Consider the following 20,150-nt stretch of genomic DNA (forward strand, 5'->3'; position numbering starts at 1 on the left):
GTAAACGCAATTCACTCTCGGAGCGACAGATCCCGACGTCCTGATTCCAAAAATATAGCGTATTTATCGTCAGGGAGTAATCTTTTTTTTACGGAAATAGAGGGCAGGGCTAGTGCTTGGTAAGAAAAGACTAATTTTGGCAAATCACATACCCTTTAAGAAAACAGAGGGTGGGCGGGCGGGGCTAATACTTGGTAAGATAAGACTGATTTTGGCGAATGACATATTCTCCAAGAAAATAAAGGGCGGGTGGAGAGGCTGAGTATTTGTCAAAATACGACTGAATAATATTACAAGTCAAAAGTGGCCCCGCCCAACCACCCACCCCTATTTCGTTTTGATCAATCATTTTATTGGCTGTGAAATGCAAGTTGGATTCCTATTGCTTGCTTATAAACTTAAAATTCATTGATAAATTTATAGTATAAAAAACATATAAAAATCATCAGTTTTTCAAGATAACATTTGGTGGTTTGAGTAATTCTCGATGTATTTTTTTTTTACAATTATCTTGTTTTTGAAGTACATATTTTGAAGCAATTTCGAAGACCTCGTGTATTTTGTTTTTGAATTGAGTCGTTTGAATTTTTAAAGAATCTCGGGGATTTTTTGGGTCTGATTTGAACAATGGTTGGAGTTATCGAAGAAATGAGGCCGAAAGTGACTTCTGCGGTCCGAAATCTACAAGAAAATCTATTTAGTTAAATTCCGAAAATCATCGAAAATATGTGGGAATTTGTATAAGGGTATTGGAAATTGTCATTTTTGAAAAAGTTGTCTAAAAGTTCTCGGAAAGTTCAGGGAAATAGATTTTGACGTGGTGATTCCAAAAATATAGCGTGTTTATGGTAACCGAGCAATATTTTCGAAATATTCGGACTGAAATTCGAGTTTTTCGAGATTTTTTTGAAAATTGCGATATTGGAAAATAGGGAAATTGAAAACTCAAAAATTCCAAAATTTTAAAAATGCAAACATTGAAAAACCAATTGAAGAATCCAGAAACTGAAAAATCGAAAAATTCAAGAATCGAAAAATTGAAGAGGCGAAAAATTGAGTAGCAAAAATTGAAAAAGCGAAAAATTAAATAGATGCAAAATTGAGGAGCGAAAAATTTAATCGAGAAATTACAGAATCGATTCCAAAAATATAGCGTGTTTAGGGTCACGGGGCAATATTTTCGAAAAATTCGGTGTGGAATTCGAGTTTTTTGATATTTTTAAAATATGCGATATTTCAATGGGCGACTCTGGAATTGAAAAATTGTAAAACTGAATTAAATATGTAACGGAAAATTGATAAATCGAATAACGAAAAAATAAACGGAAAACTGAAATTTAAAAAAACCGGGAAATTGAAGAATCAAAAAATGGAAAAATCCCAAAACCGAAATATATATGTATCGAAAAATTGACAAATCGAGAAATTGAAAAATTGAAAAACTGAAACATCAAGTAATCGAAATATCAGAAGATCGAGAAGTCGAGAAATCGAGAAATAGAAGTAGCACACACGCAAAAATTGGTAAATAGATAAACTGAAAAATTCAAAAATCAAAAATTTTAAAAATTGAAACATTGAAAAACCCATAAAACGAAAAATTACAAGATCGAGGAATCCAAACATCAAACGTTTGAAAAATCTATAATTAAAAATTCGAAAAAATGAAAAATAGAAAAATTGAAGGAGCGAAAAATTGAAGAATTGAAAAATTGGATCAAGAATTGAAGAAGCGAAAAATTGAAGAGTCGGTTCCAAAAATATAGCGTGTTTAGTGTCACGGAGCAATATTTTCGAAAAATTCGGTGTGAAATTCGAATTTTTTGAAATTTTTAGAAAGTGCTATTTTTCAATGGGCGATTCTGGATTTAAAAAATCGTAAAATTGAAATATGTATCGGAAAATTGATAAATCAAATATCGAAACACAAACGAGAAATAAAAAATTTTAAAAAAACGGGAAATTGAATAATCAAAAAATTGGAAAATCCTAAAACTAAAATATCTAAAAAATGAGAAATCGGGAAAATGGAAAAATGAAAGAATGGAACATCAAGTACTCGAAATTTCAAAAGATCGAGAAATCCAGAAATAGACATACCATACAAGCAAAAAACTGCTAAATCAAAAGATCGAAAAATTAAAAAATCGAAAAATAGGCGAACTGAAAAATCCAAAAATCAAAAATTTTAAAAATGGAAATACTGAAAAACCCAGACAAATCTATAATTAGAAATTCGAAAAAACAAAAATAGAAATATTGAATGATTCCAAAACTGGGAAATCGAGACGAAAAGAAATCAAAACATCGAAAAGTCGAGAAATAAAGAAATGAAATGTCAAAAAATTGATTAATCGAGAAACTGGAAAATCGTAAAATCGAAAATTTGGAAAGGCCAAAAACTGAACAATTGGAACATAGAATAATTGAAGAATCGAAATTTTGGAGGAGCGAAAAATTGCAATATTGCCAATTTGGGACGTTACGGCGGGTTTGCACAGGTGCCGGTAGGGGGCGCGTTTGGCGCCAAATTTCGAGCGTAAAAATGTTTGATTAGTTTTTAAGTTGTTTATTAGTTTGAAAAGGGGAATTGTTGCCATTTTAACACGGAATGAGGAATGCACGGGTGGCGATTTGTTTTATAATGCAAATTTGTCACGCAATAAGATTATGAAGTTTTTTTGTTATCGATGCAGACTAAATGACCCTAGACAAACTTATATTTATCGGTTGCTTTTTTATGTACAGATTTACTTTCTTGGATTAGATTTCCCGATACGACGAAGGTTACTCTTTAATTAGTCCCATAAATTCCTAGTAACCAAAAAAACCGTGAACTATTTACATTAACAAATAAAATTAGTCAATAATGGTTTGAGAGCTCAGTGGTTCTTAGAAAAGCCCATTATTTAATAGTAATCTTATGGATTTTTTTAAATGATAATGTCATTATTGAATTTTTACGTATCAAGTTGGTGCTTTTTGTGGAGGAGCACTGTTACGTTGGTAGCAGTGGACGTTGACTTGACAGGTGACAGCGAAAATATTTTTGACGTTTATAAATAATTGATTATTTTTAAAACACCATAATTTTGTGATAATTGTACAAAAATGGTAGTTCGTACCGCCCGCGCCCTTTATTACAATACTTAAATAACCCATTACGTAAACGCAATTCACTCTAAGTAATTAGTAAAAATGCTAAAAAATGAAATTAGGTGAGTGTGCAATGTGTAACATGTCAGAGACTCGTATTTGTGAATTAAACCACAATTTAAGATTATGTGTATATAACATAAGTGCAATATGGAGTTAAAAGTTTGGGTCGAAGGAATCCAGAGGATAGTGTGTGGAGTGACAGAAACCACCACTTGTCAGGTACTTTGTGCACTGTTCGAAGAACCAAACTAACTGTGCTTTCAGGACGTGGTGTTCGCTCTCGCCCATGCCACTGGTAAATCGGGCCGCTTCACCCTCATCGAACGGTGGCGGAATAACGAACGACAGCTAGCTCCAAACGAAAACCCCTTGAAGGTACCCCACACAAACACACAAACCTGAACTAACCTAGTTTTTGTAGATCCTGATGAAGTGGGGCGAGTACTCCAACGACGTGCAATTTATCCTCCAGTGGAACGACACCAACAAAAACCCTACCCCCGTAAATAAAAAACCCCTATCCGCGTCGTCCCAGTCCTCAGCCAATATCACCGTAGAATCTCCCCATAAAACCGCAGACATACAAAAATCTCTCACTTTTAATAGCCACGTAACCAACTCTGATAACGTAGGGGTGGTCAAAGGCGTCCCCCACGTCAAAACTGTACCTTTGGAAGTACGGGAATCGCTCTCTAATTCTCCCAGTAATTCGCCTAAGAAAAGTAGTTATAGTGGGTCTGATAAATCAGATTCTCCTAGTCAACGAATCGCACCCCCGTATAAAGATCCGCCGGCGCCGCCCCCTTACAGGGACCCGCCACCACCAGTTAACCATGACAAATACAAAAAGAACATCCTCCAGGATTCTAATAAACCTCACAGCGAGAAGGAGCATAGGAATAAATTGCAGGAGTCGGTTCTATATAACGCGCAATATAGGGAATTAATTGCTTTAATTAATTATCAGAGGGAGAAGTTATCCAATCAACAAGCTGATCTCACCAAGGTCAGTCCGCATTATTGTAATCGCACGATTTTAACATGAGGTTTCAGTTTGATGCCGAAATTGTGTTCTGGGAAAGCAAAGAACGCGAAAAACAGATGCAGTTGGAGTACATTCAACAAGAACTGGCGGCGGTCACGAACGCAACGAAAGTTAACCAGGATCAGGTTTGTTTTTGAATTGACGTTTGACATAAATGACACTAAAAAGTTGTCATGGCCAACTTTGGTGAAGCGTGCGGAAACAAATATAATATTCGTTTGAAAAGTTAGGTTACTATTTGATAGATGGCGCCATACCATTATGTCACGTGACATTGTTGGTCGCGGGGATAATGCGTGTTCGTGCTAGTTCAAGCAACGCCTTTTTCAGATTCAAGCTTTAAACTACGTCGAAGAGGAGTGCGAAATCGTGAAACAGCAAGAAAAGACTCTCAAGTCCGAAATAACGTTGTTAAGGTCGAAATTGGCCAACTGCGAGACGGAGCTGTTGCAATGTAAGAATAAAATTCGTTTGGTGATGGACGAGCTGCAGATGGAGCAGCGGGCTCTCACCCGGCGCAACGAGTCCAGGAAGCAGATCGAGAAGAGTCTTTTGGCGGAAATGGAGAGGTTGCAGCGCGACATCGAGTTGGCGAAGCAGAGCACGGAGTTGCACCACCTCACGGCTGAAACTCTGAAGAAAGAGGTGGCGGCTTTGGAGACCGCCATCATCGAGAAGAAGAAGCAAGTGGAGCTGTTGGTGGCGGAGATGAAAGAGGCGAATTTGCAGAGTTTGACGATAGCCCCTCCGGAGGATCTTCGGGCGATTTTGGAGGGGCCGAACAAGTCAGGGAGCACCAGGAAGATGATCGGGTCGCCGCGGCAGCTGGAGAACGCAGTACCAACAAACAAGAACCCACATGGGGTTTGGGTTTAACGTAGTCATTATTAGCTTACCTCATATGCGTATTTGATAATATTCAGTGTATGTATATTCGTTTAGGCGCTATATTCGTTAGGAGTAATGTGACGCAGATAGGGGGCGTGTCGTGGATGACGACTGACGTTGGTGTGACGTGAGTCAGGCGTCATCCGCGGCTGCGCAGACCGTACATTTCAAAAGCATGAAAGGTGAGTTTTTAAAGTCTGATAGTATATATTTTATAGTTCACGCCATTTTATTGAGTAAGTAAATTATAAAGTGTTATTTATTGTTAGGTGATTGGATAATTTTTTACTTACACATTTGTTACATTATTTATGCACATTTTATGTTACACTGCCATATTTACCACGTGTGTAGGTCTTACATCACAGCCACTCTTAAACCCAACGTTTAGTTTAGAACGCGTTGCCATATTTTCGAAATCGGCAGAGATAGTACAAAATTGACGAGCTCGCTCATGTTAGACATATTTATTCATATTTTAAAACTTTCTATCAAATTATATTTACTTGCTATGTCAAAACGGTAAGAAAAAAAATACACACCATAATAAAATATATAAATTATGTTTTTTCTTCTTTATCCTTATTATACTTTTCGAGTTCTCTTAAAAACTGCGCCTTGGGCTTCATAACGTTGGGCCTATCACCGCGACACTTTGGACAATACCATTTACCTTTCGGTTTCGTGGTTAGCGTAACGCAAGAAAAGTGGAACCATTCAATGGGACACAGATCGTTGTCGCACATAATCATTTCACCATAAGAAATTTGATCACATAAACAGTAAGTGGGTTCGTCGGGATCGATCACGGGTTCTTCCTCCCTAGGTGGAGATTCTTCCCTCTGGGCCTGGACCTGCCGAGATTTGCGCTTTTTCTTCTTGCCGGTACTAGTTTTCTTCTGACTCGAAGTCGTGTTCGTCGACGACGGCACTTGGCTCCGCGACACGTGCTCCACGGGGGCGGCGTCGTTATGGTTGGATTCTAAGCCAGAGAAGGTGTCATGTCTAGTGCGCCTCGCCCTCTTAGGTGGTCTCTCATTGTTCGTTAACGTAGTATTATTACTGGTGTTATTTGTTGGTGGTTGCTGTTCTTTGTTTTCAATTTGCGTTGACTCTTCCTTACCAAAATCTGCAACATCTAGCACATTAGTGGAAAAATACTACAGAAGACGGGCTTATTTTACATACTGGAAAGAATAAAGTGTCTACACGAGCTGCAGGCGAGTGTGGTAAATTATTTAAGTTAACTAGTCCCTCATTTTCTTTTTTAATAACATACAGGTGTCTCAGATTTCAACTTACCTCTGATATTTACAATCAAATAAACATAAAAATTTGAATAATTCTCGCACTAAGCCCTTCACTGACGTGTTGATTGGTTAAAACAGGGACGTAATAGCCAATTTACCCTCAGAGAAATCAATCTGACATCCCACAATTTGTCAGAAGATGAAATAACCACAGAAATACATCATCCTTATAGAATCGTTTGCCTTACCGTATAAGGAGTGGTCTCATCTTGTTTGAAGACTGCCTTCTCCCTCTGGAGCTATTTACGGAACAGCCTCCAAATTTTACTGCGGAAAAACAACAAACCTACTTTTCACTAGCAATGAGCCTTAAGAGAAGAATCAGGCTTTAGCAAATACTTGAGGAGTGGCCCCATCTTGTTTGAACATATTTTCTTCTCCCTCTGGAGCCACTTATTGAACAGCCTCCACATTTTACTGGAAAAAACACCTACTTTTGGGTAGCATCAAGTTTTAACAAAGAAATGTTTCTTAGTTTAAATTTCGGTTGTAGAAAAATTGATCAGTTGTGACGTTACAAAATGATCACAAGAACCATCAACATTGATAACACCCTCGTTTTTTATATGACCTCATTTGGAGATAGATACTAATACTTCTACAAGCAAAACCGATGTTCAATGACGTCATAACCTCTGACTTTTCGTTTTATACATTAGAGCAAAAATATACACTTGATGATAAAATTAATTGATTTTTAATTTAACCATTACCAAAATTTAAAAAATCTATTTAAAAACAAAAAAACTCACAAGGTTGGCGTGTTTCAGTAGCTACGCTGTCATCCTATTGCACTACATTAAGCTTAGTTTTTTGTTGTGGAATTTAAGGCTTGCACTTCAATAAAGTTTAATTTTTAAAATTAGTCCAAAATTGCGTAATTTAATTTTTTTAACGAAAGCTTTAGAACTGACAGAAATTTGGTATGATTAATCTGAATAAATTCTCATATTTTTTCCACTGCATTTGCGACTGTTTCGGAGACCCCTTTGTTATAATAAAAAATTACCACACTGCACAAGTGTAATTAGGATTGATATTGGATAAATGTTATGGATTTATTTCTAACCCTCTTACTCAATAAACTAAGCCCACCGCGTTCTGGCAGCTCCTGTATGGATTTTTGTGGTGGCTGGAAGGTGTGCCCTGCCAGCGCTTTGAGGTTAGAATCGCGACCAACGTACCTAGATTTTTAAAATCTTGATCTAACAGCCGGGTTTTTATTTCAATTTTGTCGAGGATCGACTGAAGCAGGCTCATTTTCTCGTCGCCGAGCTCCTGGGCCGCAATCAACGCCTGCTGCATTCGGGCGAAGCCCCTGGCCTTTTTCGCGGGGTTGTCGTTGCCTATCCTCTTCCAGCTTTCGGTCTGATATGCGGCCTCCCTGACGCGAGCTGAAACGGCCCCCTTGGTGGCTTTTTTGTGTAAAAATCGGGACGAGTTTACCTAAGTAACAGACGTCGAGTTCCCTCATTCTGGAGATTAGACGCTGCAGTTCATCGGGAAGATTTTCGACGCAATCCAGATAATTCTCCACGTAGGTAGCAGAATACACAGCTTCCACTGAAACCTGGTTTAACATGTTTTAAAATGGTAAAAATACCAAAAAGGTAAAATTATCTCGGTGGCTTCACATATTTCAAACAAACTCCGCCATACTTGACAATCGACTGTTTACTAGTTTTTTACGGGCTGCAAAGTCCCAACGTGCGCGCGCGAACTTCAAAAACGTCCGATTTTTTAGATTAATCAAACACATCGATGCACTAATTGTTAGACGTTGAGTTGACACCACGCAGGCTTGGTTGAGGTTAATTACGCAACCGAATTCTAACCAAAAATTGTCGCATTGTCAAAAACAAAAGGCACCACTTTGTTTGATTTCGTCGATAAAAAACACATTTTACTTCACTTGAAAATTGTTTTAACGTGATGACTTTAATGTTTATAAACATTTTTCGAACTTTTGACATCGCGCTTTGCAGGGCCGGCTTCCACTTGTTTTGTTCCCTCCAGCCACATTGTTTTGAACAAAATTAAACACCCTAAATCTACAGACAGCATTCAAAATAAATAAATAATGTTTGATACCTCAGCAGGCCAAATATTTAGTTTGTAGATTGGCACCACTGACAAACCGTCAGTTTCAGTTTCAAATTTGACGTTTGACGTCAGTCGCGCGTTCCTACTATTGTGATTTACGTATCCAAAAAAAAAAAAATCAAATCAAATTTTTTATTTTAACTTATGCACACTATATTATATACATTTCTAAAAAAAATCTGCCGCTTTTTGTCTCTTGGGTACGTTAATCTTCAGCAGATCATCCGTCAGATTATCGTCCACCTTCCTTATCCCCAGATTTAGCTTCGGAGTTACCACCCTCTTGGGCGTGCTCGGCGTCTTCGCCCTCGGACTCGGCGAATACGACAGCCCCAAGTCTGTCCCTAACCCCAACTTCGACGTCGCCAGGCGCCTCGCCGCCGGCGACATCGTCGCCAGCCGCTCCGCGGAATTCAAAGCCCGAGGCGACGGCGTGGCGAACCTCCTCCTCGCCGCGTCGATCGCTTTCTGCTTCCTGTCTCTGTTCTTCTCGCCCACCTTCTCGGCCAGAGCTAAGGCCAATTGCTCGCGTCTGGGCGGCTCCGCCATTTTGAACGACGGGCCTTGCGAGCGCGGCAGAGGGGTGTCGCTGCCGTCCAGACGGAACGGGGTGCCTTCGATCTCGCCCCACGTCATCAACGGGGTGTCGGTCACCCCCGGGTGGGGCGACGGGGTCTTAATGAACCCGAACCCCCGAATTTTCGGAGAGTCGCTCTTCATTAGCTCTTTTCCGTCCACGCCGATCTTCCCGTCCAAGACTTTCGCCTGCGTCTTCGCTAACTCGTTTATAGCCTCTTTGCTCTGGTTTTCGTTGAAAGGGTTAATCGTGAGTCTGGTGTTGGCGTGGACGACTTCCTGTTTCTTCTTGTTGAGCTCGATTTCCTGTTCTTGGGTTAAAGGAACTCCGTCTGGAATGTACATGATGTAGTTCTTGTTCTTGTAGCTCCAGGTGTCTACGTTGAGTTTTTTCTCCGGGAGGGCTGCTTGTTGCTCGACGGATGGCAACGCCAACTGGGAGAGTCTATCTTCTTCGCTTTTGTCTTCTTCGTTGTACAAGTAGGAGTATTTTTCTTGGTGTCGCTTCTCGGATTCGGCTAAGATCTCGCAGAAACTTCGGTTGTCTTCGCTGGTGTGGACGTTCAAGAACTGGTCTAGGCTCACCTTGGGTTCGGGTTTTTCGGCTGGCTCGGTGGGGGGTTCTTCGCGGACTTGAGAGTTGTGGATGTTTGCGGGGGTTTCGAATGTTGCAGGGCTGGGGACTAAAATTAAAGATTAAAATTAAAAAATAGTGACTATGAATGTTCGTGATTTTTTTTTGTTAGGTTGACAACACATTTAAAATTTGACAACTATAAACTGACATGTCAACATTGTTGCCAATAGTTCAGAATTGTCAACCCAAAAATTTGTTTCAATAAATTATTAATATTAAGTTGAATTAGATTCCACCTTAACCACAATAACAAACTTACTCCTCTGAGTTGGGGGCCTGTTCCCACTATACTTCATATACAATTCCCTCATTTTAGTCATGTCGTTTCGTTCCATGGCATCCAAGTACTCATTCTGGGCCTTGAGCTTCTCCAGATCTGGAAAGAAGTCTCTCTGGATAATTTTACCAATCTCCTAGAACACAAATAAAGACAGCTTGGGGGCTTCTTCGCAACACACCACTTACCTCCACATACGTATCTTCGTCAAGGACTTTTTCTTTGTGCCTTTTTCGAGGTGCTCCGATCGGTTTCTTGAAAATGATTTCCTTGTTGATGTCTTTCATCACTGCCATTGCTTGTCTTCCGGGGGTATTCTCGTATTTCTCGTTATTTTGGCTCATTTTTTTTGAGGTTATGTGCTCAAACGTCAAAACATGTCAAAACCAAAGACTTGAAACTAATAGATGGAGCATAGATAGCAAATTATAGAATTTGAGTTTGCCATTTTTGTTCTGTGATCACTTACAAATTCATCAGCTAATAAAATTTTAATGGAAAATACATATAAATTAATACAATGGAAAAAATTATTGATAATCCTTTGGATAGGCGCTAGCTCCTCCAATTATTTTGTCGCAGTGTTCAACAGTACTATTTTTTCATTTTCGTCAGGAACATAAACTCCTATAAGGAACTGGATAGATTCATCAAAGCTTTCAGGAACTTTTTGATCTGAAAAGGAAACTGGTGTTGAGTTGGCCACCTCGTCCACTTGGTTCCTTTTCAAGGAAATAACTCCTCCAGATTGATCTTTTGGTTGCACAATATTCAAGAATATGCCTGGACAAGGATCAAGGATCATCATTTTCTAATATTTTTATGCGAGAGAAATTATGACAACGTTTTTTGGATTTTGTTTTTCCACATACTTTGATCAAGTCTGTGCCAAACCTTTCTTGAACTGTGGAATACTCCTATTTAATTTGGATGTTAAATAGTTTCACGACAAGTTAATCAAATTTTAATGTAAAATATAAATTATTACAAGTGAAAAAATGGTGTTCAGTGAAATATTGCATTCAGAAGAGAGGACGCCATCGCCATCGGGCCAGTCCATGTCAGGCTTCGGCATAGGCGCTATAGCAACTCCGCCAAATCCTAGCTTAGTGCTGTTTTGTGGAAACTTGAATTTTCCATCTTCTCCCCAAAGAAGACCCCAACTATTAACAACCCACCAAAATGGAACGTCATTAAGCTCGACCCCCCAGCCCATTATTTTGACGCAGTGTTCAAGATTACCTATTATAGTTTCGTTTTCTGCAGGTACGTACACCCCTACAAGAAAATAGACAGATTTTCGTTACAAACTTAAGCAAAATTATAACCATTCACATAGCGTAGCAAGTTTTCACTAACTTTCATGCATGTTATTACTGGACCATTAGTCATAATTTCCTTTTTAAGATTATCCGCTGATGATCCTACGAAATTAAAAAGGTATTTGAGACTGGTCATAAATTTCTTGTCGTTTTTATAAGAGGCCCTTTTATAACATATGCGACAAAATCTATGACAAAATTCTTTAGCCAACACATCTTTCTTCGAGAGGGCTGGCATAATGGGTTTACAGCCGGTGCGCTAAAAGAGTAAAATTTCATTGCATGGGAGTTAGAAATGATGTGTTGCCTACATTCTCTGCACCAGTAGTAACACCTGTTTTTTGTAAATAGCGTAATGCTTTGACTAAATGTGCTCCACTGTTACAATAACGTCCAATAAAACAGTCCGGACAGCACTCAAATAAATCGTTTCCTGAAAACTGAAATTTTTTCTTTTCGTCCTTTGTCATGATGCACCATCTATCGGTTAAAGTTTCTGCTAAAACATATGCCTGCAACGAAAAAAAAGTGCAATCCTGCGATTACGATGGATAACTCACCCAAGACGCGTCACATGGTTCTAAGTTGCGGGCGACACGTGCAATGGATGGACAGTGTTTCCATTCACGCCCACCGTCAAAGTACTCAGGAATATTTCGAAAATCTGAAAAGGAAATTGGTGTTGCGTTGGCCAGCTCGTTCAGTTGGTGCTCTTTCAAGCAAATAACTCCTCCAGCTGTATTAAATGACCGCACATTCAAGAACAACGCTGCTAAAATACCGGAGACAAGGATCATTAACATCGTTTTTTTGAAATGTTATTCAGTTCGAAGAAATTTAATAAACAGTCAATTTGGAGTTTGTTTTTTTACCTACTTGGATCCATCGCCAAGTTGCCAAAGTTCACTTGAATCTTTTTAACAAAAATTTTGCACACATGTCAGAATATTTTGACAACACGTTTGTTTTTGCTGGTCTGAACATAAATTTATAAGTACAAAAGGAACATTTTAAAGTAGAAGCACAATCTTGTGATTACGATGGATTAACTCACCCAAGACGAATCTCATGATCCTGAGTTGGTAATGACACGTCTAACTAATCGACATTTTGGCCAATGATCGTGCGTGTCAAAGCTCTCAGGAACATTTTGATCTGAAAAGGAAATTGGTGTTGCGTTGGTCAGCGCCTTCAGTTGGTTCTCTTTCAAGCAAATAGCTCCTCCAAATTTATTAAATGACTGCACATTCAAGAACAACGCTGCAAAAATGCCGGAGACAAGGATCATTAACATCGGTTTCTTGAAATGTTATTATTCGAGAGAAATTTAATAAAATGTCAATTTGGAGTGTTTTTTTACCAAAGTTCACTGGACAAAAATTTTGACAACATCTGCGTTTATTTGTACTAGTCTGAACATAAATTTAAAGTAAAGTACACACTAGGAGAAGTGAGAAAACTGCGTACACTGAAATTTTGCACTGAGGAGCGTGGTGATCGTACCCGCACTGGCCGAAATCAGAAAAGTCCCCACAAGTATAACTCTGTGGAACTGGAGCAATAGCGAGTGTTCCAAATCCTAGATGAGTATCGTTTTGAGGAAACTTAAAATATCCTTGTTCCCCCCAAGTTTGGCCCCACGAATTAGCGACCTGCCAAAATGAACGCCCATTGTCCTTCCCCCAGCCAATTATTTTGACGCAGTGTTGAGACGAATTTGTTAAATCTTCAGTGTCGTCAGGTTCATAAATTCCTACAAATATTCAATAGATTGATTGCGATTCCAAACTGCATTAAACTGTTTGTAACCGTTCCTGTAATTTCTAAATGTGTCACTAGATTTGATACATGTCACAATTGGCCCATTTGTCATAATTTCGGCTTGAATATCATCTGAATATGAATCTGTGAAATTGAAGCGAAACTTAAAACTCCTCATAAATTTCTTGGATGCTTTGAGAGACCTGCTGTAGTCTCCATCTGTACACAGTTTTCTGCAAATGTTAATTTCGCTTCTGGCTATCAAGTTCGGTAAAAAAGGTTTGCAGCCCTGAAAGAACACACTTTTACTTTGTGGTTGTTGGAAGTCGTGTTTGGTACGTTTGAACCACCAGACACAACACCGGTTTTTTCCAAAAATTCTAAGGCTTTGGTTAGATTCCATCGACCGGTACACCGATCCTCTATGGCACATTCTTTGCAGCACGTAAATAAATCCACCGCTGAATAGTCAAACGCGTTTTCCTTTCCCCTCCTTATACACAATCTGTTGCTTAAAGTCTCCGTCAAAACAATGGCCTACAAATTTTTTTCTAGCGTTTTTGGCATCAACTAGAGTCTTTACAGTTTCGCGTTGACTCACCCAGTTCATGTCGCATTCACCCTCGTTCAAGATACGTCCAATAGAAGTGCATTCTGGCCACTTTTGGCGAGCATCAAACCTATCTGGAACTTTTTCATTCGGAAAGAAAATCAGTTTCGAGTTGTGTAACATTTTCAATTCGTTCTCTGTAACGGAAATGCTTCCTTTTGAATTTACCATATTCAACATCACTGCGAGCATGCCCGCAACAACGATCATCATTCCGTATTTGAAAAATATTTCCTGAGACAAAATAATTTCACGAAGTGTCAACGTCGATTTTGTTTTTTCGGTTGTTTTGTTGTACAAAAATACAATCGCGTTATTTATTAAGTTTCCATCTGCACGAACTCTGACAGAAATATGTAGCCGCATAAACTCCTGAAATTCGTACCTACCGACAATAAAGGTTTTAGTTATCGCGTCAGACGCAGAAACTAAATCGGCCAAAGTGTTATTTAAATCAAGTGCAAATGGTTGAACTTTTCAAACTAGGTAAAACACTTGCTTGCAGCGCTTTATATTACCGAAAGTTGTTATTTCAAACCGGGTGGTTGTTAAATCGGACCGAACAAAAGTAAAGTCCGGGAGTATGGCACATGCCGCAGATCGGTCAATATATGTATACAATAAATAATAAGTGCAAAAACTGCGCGAAAATCTCTGTACATATGGGTATTGATTCGCAAATGGCATCCGGGCGTTTTGAACTTCAACCCAAATGGGAATAAACAGGCCGCAGCTTTTCAAGAACTTCAACTAGCGTTAAGAAAATAGTGTATTTTTTAATAATTCTTGACATATGACATATCCTCTAAAAAAAGGGTGGGTGGGCGGTACTAATGCTTGCTCATAAAATTAGGAAAAACTAAATTTAGGCACGCCCAACTCCAGAGTCATAGATTACATGTGTAGGACTAGGTTATTTTATACAATTTAAAACCCATTTAGTATGTACAATTTTGAAGTGACGTCATCACATTATTGGTGGGGATGACTAGACAAATTTTGGTTAGCATTTTATCATCTACATGATATTCCTAATATAAATACAAAATTTGAAAAAAATCGCCCCAGTACTTTCGGAGATTATCTGTCTAATAAAAATCTGGGCGGCAGACAGAGAGATAGACGGACGGACAGACAGACGGACAGAGAGACGAAAAGGGGAGACCTATTTCTTCGTACTCTAGGGGTCATGAAACGTCGAGAAAACTTAAAATTAGAGAGTCGGCCGACGGAGTCGATTACAATACTTCCTTCGCTTACGCTCGGGAAGTAAAACGGGATGGAATGTGTACATATAAATTATATAACATAAACATTATTTCTTGGATTTCTTGGATTTCTTAGATTACTCGGATTTCTTGGATTTTTTCGATTTCTTCGATTTTTTCGATTTCTTCTAGTTCTTCGATTTCTTGAATTTCTTGGATTTTTTTGATTTCTTGGATTTCTTGGATTTCTTGGATTTCTAGGATTTCTTGGATTTCTTAAATTTCTTGAATTTCTTGGATTTCGTGGATTTCGTGGATTTGTTGGATTTTTTGGATTTCTTTGAATTCTTCGGATTCCTGGAATTTTGGAGGTTCTCGAGATTCTTGAATTTCTTGGGGTTTTTGAGATTCTTGAGAATCATGAGAGTCTTTAGATTCTTGAGATTCTTCAATTTTTCGATTTCTTCGATTTCTAAACCCCTCTTTAAATCCGTTATTAACATAATCTGGGTTAAAAAATTCTATGAAATGGCCCTTTGATTTTTAATTTTTCGTTTTTTTAATTTTAGATGGTTCAGTTTCATGACTTTTCATTTTTCATTTGTTTTTAAATTTTTCGATTTTCCAAATTCTGGAAATTTGAATTTTTCGTTTTTTTATTTTCTTTGTTATTCAATTTTTCGGTTTTTCTACGGTCTGATTTCACACGATTTCTTTTATTCAATGTGAAATTTTTGAATTTTTATTTCGGTTTTTTATTTTCTTTATGTTTCAATTTTTAGGGTTTTTTAAATAATTATAATGATTCAAAGTTTTCCATTTTTCAATAACTGGATTTTAAAACTTTTTGAGTTATTCGATTTTCCAATTTTTCAATTTTTCAATTTTTGGTTTTACAGTTTCTCCATATTTAATTTTGCAATTTTTCGATCTTTCAATGTTACAGTTTTTCGACAGTTTTGACGATTCTAAAATTTTATATTTTACAATTTTTTGGTTTTTCGATTATTTGATTCTACTCGTTTTTTCTTCTTTCCAATTTGTCGATTCATTAATTTTTTCTATTTTTAAGTTTCCCGATTTTTTGCTTTTTCGATTTTTAATTTTTCGATTTTTCAATTTTCGATTTTGCCGCCTTTCGATTAAAAAAAATGGAATTGAAAATTTGAAAGTGAAAACACGAAAAAGTGTAAGATGAAAACCTTGACAATTCTAAAAATTGGGGATCCAGCGTTTTCTGTCCAATAAAAACCTTGGCCGTAGACAGACAGACAGACAGACAGGCGGACAGACGGACGGACAGACAGACGGACAGTGAGACGAAAACGGGGTACCTATTTCTTCGTACTCTAGGGGTCATAAAACGTTAAGAAAACTTAAAATTAGAGAGTCGGCCGACAGACTCGATTACAATTACAAAGGTACAGAATGTGCACATATAAATGAAAACCAGTAACACAAAAATGATTTCTTGGATTTCTTGGATTTCTTCGATTTCTTCGATTTCTTTTATTTCTTGGATTTCTTGGGTTTCTTGAATTTTTTGGATTCCTTGGTTTTCGGCAATTTCTTCTATTTCTTGGATTTCTTGAATTTCTTGGATTTCTTGTATTTCTTGGATTCTTTGGATTTCTTGAATTTTTTTGATTTCTTGGTTTTCTGCAATTTCTTGGATTTCTTGGATTCCTTGTATTTCTTGTATTTGTTGGATTTCTTAGATTTCTTGAATTTTTTGAATTTCTTGTTTTTTTGCAATTTCCCGAGTTTCTTGGATCTCTTGGATTTTTTGGATTTCTTCAATTTCTTCGAGTTCTTCGAGTTCTTCGATTTCTTGGATTTCTTGGATTTCGTGGATTTCGTGGATTTCTTGAATTTTTTGGATTTCTTGGTTTTCTGCAACTTCTTGGTTTTCGTGGATTTCTTGAATTTTTTGGTTTCCTTGGTTTTCTGCAATTTCTTCGATTTCTTAGATTTATTGCATTTCTTGGATTTCTTGTATTTCTTGGATTTCTTGGATTTCTTGAATTTTTTTGATTTCTTGGTTTTCTGCAATTTTTTGGATTACTTGGATTTCTTGTATTTTTTGGATTTCTTGAATTTTTTGAATTTTTTGGATTTCTTGGTTTTCTGCAATTTCTTGGATTTCTTGGAGTCCTTGTATTTCTTCGATTTTTTGGATTTCCTTGATTTCTTCGATTTCTTCGATTTCTTGTATTTCTTGTATTTTTTGGATTTCTTGAATTTTTTGAATTTTTTGGATTTCTTGGTTTTCTGCAATTTCTTGGATTTCTTGGATTTCTTGCATTTCTTGTATTTCTTGTATTTCTTGTATTTCTTGGATTTCTTGATTTTTTTGGATTTCTTGGTTTTCTGCAATTTTTTGGATTCCTTGGATTTCTTGGACTTCATGGATGTCTTGGATTTCTTGGACTTCTTGGATTTCTTCGATTGTTTGGATTTCCTTGATTTCTTCGATTTCTTCGATTTCTTGTATTTCTTGTATTTTTTGGATTTCTTGAATTTTTTGAATTTTTTGGATTTCTTGGTTTTCTGCAATTTCTTGGATTTCTTGGATTTCTTGGATCTCTTGGATTCCTTGTATTTCTTGTATTTGTTGGATTTCTTAATTTCTTGAATTTTGTGAATTTCTTGTTTTTTGCAAGTTCTTGGATTTCTTGGATCTCTTGGATTTTGTGGATTTCGTGGATTTCTTGGATTTCTTCGATTTCTTCGATTTCTTGGATTTTTTTTATTTCTTGGATTTCTTGGATTTCTTGAATTTTTTGGATTCCTTGGTTTTCTGCAATTTCTTCGATTTCTTGGATGTCGTGGATTTCTTGGATTTCTTGGCTTTCTTGTATTTCTTGTATTTCTTGGATTTCTTTAAATTTTTGGATTTCTTGGTTTTCTGCAATTTTCTGGATTCCTTGGATTTCTTGGACTTCATGGATTTCTTGGATTTCTTGGACTTCTTGGATTTCTTCGATTGTTTGGATTTCCTTGATTTCTTCGATTTCTTCGATTTTTTCGATTTCTTGTATTTCTTGGATTTTTTGGCTTTTTTGAATTTTTTGGGTTTCTTGGTTTTCTGGAATCTCTTGGATTTTTTGAATTTTTTGGATTCCTTGGTTTTCTGAAATTTCTTCGATTTCTTGGATTTCTTGCATTTCTTGTATTTCTTGTATTTCTTGTATTTCTTGGATTTCTTGAAATTTTTGGATTTCTTGGTTTTCTGCAATTTTTTGGATTCCTTGGATTTCTTGGACTTCATGGATTTCTTGGATTTCTTGGACTTCTTGAATTTCTTCGATTGTTTGGATTTCCTTGATTTCTTCGATTTCTTCGATTTCTTCGATTTTTTCGATTTCTTGTATTTCTTGGATTTTTTGGATTTCTTGAATTTTTTGGATTTCTTGGTTTTCTGGAATCTCTTGGATTTCTTGAATTTTTTGGATTCCTTGGTTTTCTGCAATTTCTTCGATTTCTTGGATTTCTTGCATTTCTTGTATTTCTTGTATTTCTTGTATTTCTTGGATTTCTTGAATTTTTTGGATTTCTTGGTTTTCTGCAATTTTTTGGATTCCTTGGATTTCTTGGACTTCATGGATGTCTTGGATTTCTTGGACTTCTTGGATTTCTTCGATTTTTTGGATTTCCTTGATTTCTTCGATTTCTTGTATTTCTTGTATTTTTTGGATTTCTTGAATTTTTTGAATTTTTTGAATTTCTTGGTTTTCTGCAATTTCTTGGATTTCTTGGATTTCTTGGATCTCTTGGATACCCTGTATTTCTTGTATTTGTTGGATTTCTTAATTTCTTGAATTTTGTGAATTTCTTGTTTTTTGTAATTTCTTGGATTTCTTGGATCTATTGGATTTTGTGGATTTCGTGGATTTCTTGGATTTCTTCGATTTCTTCGATTTCTTGGATTTTTTTTATTTCTTGGATTTCTTGGATTTCTTGAATTTTTTGGATTCCTTGGTTTTCTGCAATTTCTTCGATTTCTTGGATTTCTTGGATGTCGTGGATTTCTTGGATTTCTTGGCTTTCTTGGATTTCTTGGATGTCTTGGATTTCTTGCATTTCTTGGATTTCTTGGATTTCTTGGATTTCTTGAATTTCTTGGATTTCTTGAAATTTTTGGATTTCTTGGTTTTCTGCAATTTTTTGGATTCCTTGGATTTCTTGGACTTCATGGATTTCTTGGATTTCTTCGATTGTTTGGATTTCCTTGATTTCTTCGATTTCTTCGATTTTTTCGATTTCTTGTATTTCTTGGATTTTTTGGATTTCTTGAATTTTTTGGGTTTCTTGGTTTTCTGGAATCTCTTGGATTTCTTGAATTTTTTGGATTCCTTGGTTTTCTGCAATTTTTTGGATTCCTTGGATTTCTTGGACTTCATGGATGTCTTGGATTTCTTGGACTTCTTGGATTTCTTCGATTGTTTGGATTTCCTTGATTTCTTCGATTTCTTCGATTTGTTCGATTTTTTCGATTTCTTGTATTTCTTGGATTTTTTGGATTTCTTGAATTTTTTGGATTTCTTGGTTTTCTGCAATCTCTTGGATTTCTTGAATTTTTTGGATTTCTTGGTTTTCTGCAATTTTTTGGATTCCTTGGATTTCTTGGACTTCATGGATGTCTTGGATTTCTTGGACTTCTTGGATTTCTTCGATTGTTTGGATTTCCTTGATTTCTTCGATTTCTTCGATTTCTTGTATTTCTTGGATCTCTTGGATTTTTTGGATTTCTTCAATTTCTTCGAGTTCTTCCATTTTTGGATTTCTTGGATTTCGTGGATTTCGTGGATTTCTTGGATTTCTTCGATTTCTTCGATTTCTTGGATTTTTTTTATTTCTTGGATTTCTTGGATTTTTGAATTTTTTGGATTCCTTGGTTTTCTGCAATTTCTTCGATTTCTTGGATTTCTTGGATTTCTTGGATTTCTTGGATTTTTTGGATTTATTTTTTTTTGGATTTCTTGAATTCCTTGTATGTCTTGTGTTTCTTGGATTTCTTAGATTTCTTGGTTTTCTGCAATTTCTTGGATTTCTTGGATTTCTTGCATTTTTGTATTTCTTGTATTTCTTGTATTTCTTGTATTTCTTGCATTTCTTGAATTTTTTGGATTTCTTGGTTTTCTGCAATTTTTTGGATTCCTTGGATTTCTTGGACTTCATGGATGTCTTGGATTTCTTGGACTTCTTGGATTTCTTCGATTGTTTGGATTTCCTTGATTTCTTCGATTTCTTC

The 20,150-nt window shown here is 36.7% G+C and overlaps 5 protein-coding genes across 6 annotated transcripts; 1 reads left to right on the forward strand and 4 right to left on the reverse strand.

The window, feature by feature from the left end:
* The first annotated feature begins 2,968 nt into the window (after positions 1–2,968).
* Positions 2,969–5,655, forward strand: Rassf8 (Ras association domain family member 8). Of its 2 annotated transcripts, XM_064050881.1 has the most exons (6): positions 2,969–3,218; positions 3,280–3,378; positions 3,424–3,534; positions 3,581–4,165; positions 4,213–4,329; positions 4,535–5,655. In XM_064050881.1, exons 2-6 carry the CDS (start codon positions 3,307–3,309, stop codon positions 5,078–5,080), a joined length of 1,431 nt encoding a protein of 476 aa, XP_063906951.1. In that variant the 5' UTR covers positions 2,969–3,218; positions 3,280–3,306; the 3' UTR covers positions 5,081–5,655. The 2 variants fall into 2 exon arrangements, with proteins under 2 accessions (XP_063906951.1, XP_063906943.1); XM_064050873.1 differs by having other exon boundaries at positions 2,970–3,378.
* LOC135125362 (inhibitor of growth protein 1) lies at positions 5,545–8,268 on the reverse strand. The gene is made up of 3 exons (XM_064050894.1): positions 7,849–8,268; positions 7,587–7,796; positions 5,545–6,221 (listed from the first exon to the last, which is right to left on the reverse strand). Exons 1-3 carry the CDS (start codon positions 7,982–7,984, stop codon positions 5,653–5,655), a joined length of 915 nt encoding a protein of 304 aa, XP_063906964.1. The 5' UTR covers positions 7,985–8,268; the 3' UTR covers positions 5,545–5,652.
* A 355-nt stretch (positions 8,269–8,623) lies between these two features.
* LOC135137629 (splicing factor ESS-2 homolog) lies at positions 8,624–10,376 on the reverse strand. Its single transcript, XM_064067373.1, has 3 exons — positions 10,184–10,376; positions 9,978–10,131; positions 8,624–9,764 (listed from the first exon to the last, which is right to left on the reverse strand). The coding sequence occupies exons 1-3, from the start codon at positions 10,337–10,339 to the stop codon at positions 8,674–8,676; spliced, it is 1,401 nt and encodes a 466-aa protein (XP_063923443.1). The 5' UTR covers positions 10,340–10,376; the 3' UTR covers positions 8,624–8,673.
* A 187-nt stretch (positions 10,377–10,563) lies between these two features.
* LOC135137465 (gut-specific cysteine proteinase-like) lies at positions 10,564–12,695 on the reverse strand. The gene is made up of 7 exons (XM_064067460.1): positions 12,372–12,695; positions 11,878–11,981; positions 11,629–11,829; positions 11,324–11,576; positions 10,984–11,273; positions 10,868–10,912; positions 10,564–10,806 (listed from the first exon to the last, which is right to left on the reverse strand). Exons 1-7 carry the CDS (start codon positions 12,385–12,387, stop codon positions 10,564–10,566), a joined length of 1,152 nt encoding a protein of 383 aa, XP_063923530.1. The 5' UTR covers positions 12,388–12,695.
* Positions 12,696–12,699: 4 nt separating this feature from the next.
* On the reverse strand, positions 12,700–13,928 carry LOC135137715 (cathepsin B-like). Its single transcript, XM_064067461.1, has 4 exons — positions 13,680–13,928; positions 13,418–13,615; positions 13,127–13,367; positions 12,700–13,070 (listed from the first exon to the last, which is right to left on the reverse strand). Exons 1-4 carry the CDS (start codon positions 13,899–13,901, stop codon positions 12,742–12,744), a joined length of 990 nt encoding a protein of 329 aa, XP_063923531.1. The 5' UTR covers positions 13,902–13,928; the 3' UTR covers positions 12,700–12,741.
* Positions 13,929–20,150: the final 6,222 nt, after the last annotated feature.

This window comes from Zophobas morio, unplaced genomic scaffold (assembly GCF_036711695.1).
Source record: "Zophobas morio isolate AGI-343-1 ecotype UQ-CSIRO unplaced genomic scaffold, CSIRO_AGI_Zmor_V1 ptg000002l, whole genome shotgun sequence".
Taxonomy (NCBI): Eukaryota; Metazoa; Arthropoda; class Insecta; order Coleoptera; family Tenebrionidae; genus Zophobas; species Zophobas morio.

What these genes read in the sequence shown, in the direction of transcription:
- Rassf8 (XM_064050881.1), top strand. Translation starts at nt 3,307, where the DNA reads ATGGAGTTAAAAGTTTGGGTCGAAGGAATCCAGAGGATAGTGTGTGGA. An exon ending in CAAACGAAAACCCCTTGAAG is followed by an intron (nt 3,535 to 3,580) that starts GTACCCCACACA and finishes TAGTTTTTGTAG; the next exon opens with ATCCTGATGAAGTGGGGCGA. An exon ending in CGAAAGTTAACCAGGATCAG is followed by an intron (nt 4,330 to 4,534) that starts GTTTGTTTTTGA and finishes CGCCTTTTTCAG; the next exon opens with ATTCAAGCTTTAAACTACGT.
- LOC135125362 (XM_064050894.1), bottom strand. Translation starts at nt 7,984, where the DNA reads ATGTTAAACCAGGTTTCAGTGGAAGCTGTGTATTCTGCTACCTACGTG. An exon ending in ACTCGACGTCTGTTACTTAG is followed by an intron (nt 7,797 to 7,848) that starts GTAAACTCGTCC and finishes GGGCCGTTTCAG; the next exon opens with CTCGCGTCAGGGAGGCCGCA. An exon ending in TCAAGATTTTAAAAATCTAG is followed by an intron (nt 6,222 to 7,586) that starts GTACGTTGGTCG and finishes TAGATGTTGCAG; the next exon opens with ATTTTGGTAAGGAAGAGTCA.
- LOC135137629 (XM_064067373.1), bottom strand. Translation starts at nt 10,339, where the DNA reads ATGAGCCAAAATAACGAGAAATACGAGAATACCCCCGGAAGACAAGCA. An exon ending in ACGAAGATACGTATGTGGAG is followed by an intron (nt 10,132 to 10,183) that starts GTAAGTGGTGTG and finishes TTTGTGTTCTAG; the next exon opens with GAGATTGGTAAAATTATCCA. An exon ending in CAGGCCCCCAACTCAGAGGA is followed by an intron (nt 9,765 to 9,977) that starts GTAAGTTTGTTA and finishes CTTTAATTTTAG; the next exon opens with TCCCCAGCCCTGCAACATTC.
- LOC135137465 (XM_064067460.1), bottom strand. An exon ending in TGAACACCATTTTTTCACTT is followed by an intron (nt 10,913 to 10,983) that starts GTAATAATTTAT and finishes CAAATTAAATAG; the next exon opens with GAGTATTCCACAGTTCAAGA. An exon ending in TTGGCACAGACTTGATCAAA is followed by an intron (nt 10,807 to 10,867) that starts GTATGTGGAAAA and finishes TAAAAATATTAG; the next exon opens with AAAATGATGATCCTTGATCC.
- LOC135137715 (XM_064067461.1), bottom strand. Translation starts at nt 13,901, where the DNA reads ATGATGATCGTTGTTGCGGGCATGCTCGCAGTGATGTTGAATATGGTA. An exon ending in GTGAATGCGACATGAACTGG is followed by an intron (nt 13,616 to 13,679) that starts GTGAGTCAACGC and finishes AAAAATTTGTAG; the next exon opens with GCCATTGTTTTGACGGAGAC. An exon ending in TTGTGTCTGGTGGTTCAAAC is followed by an intron (nt 13,368 to 13,417) that starts GTACCAAACACG and finishes GTGTTCTTTCAG; the next exon opens with GGCTGCAAACCTTTTTTACC.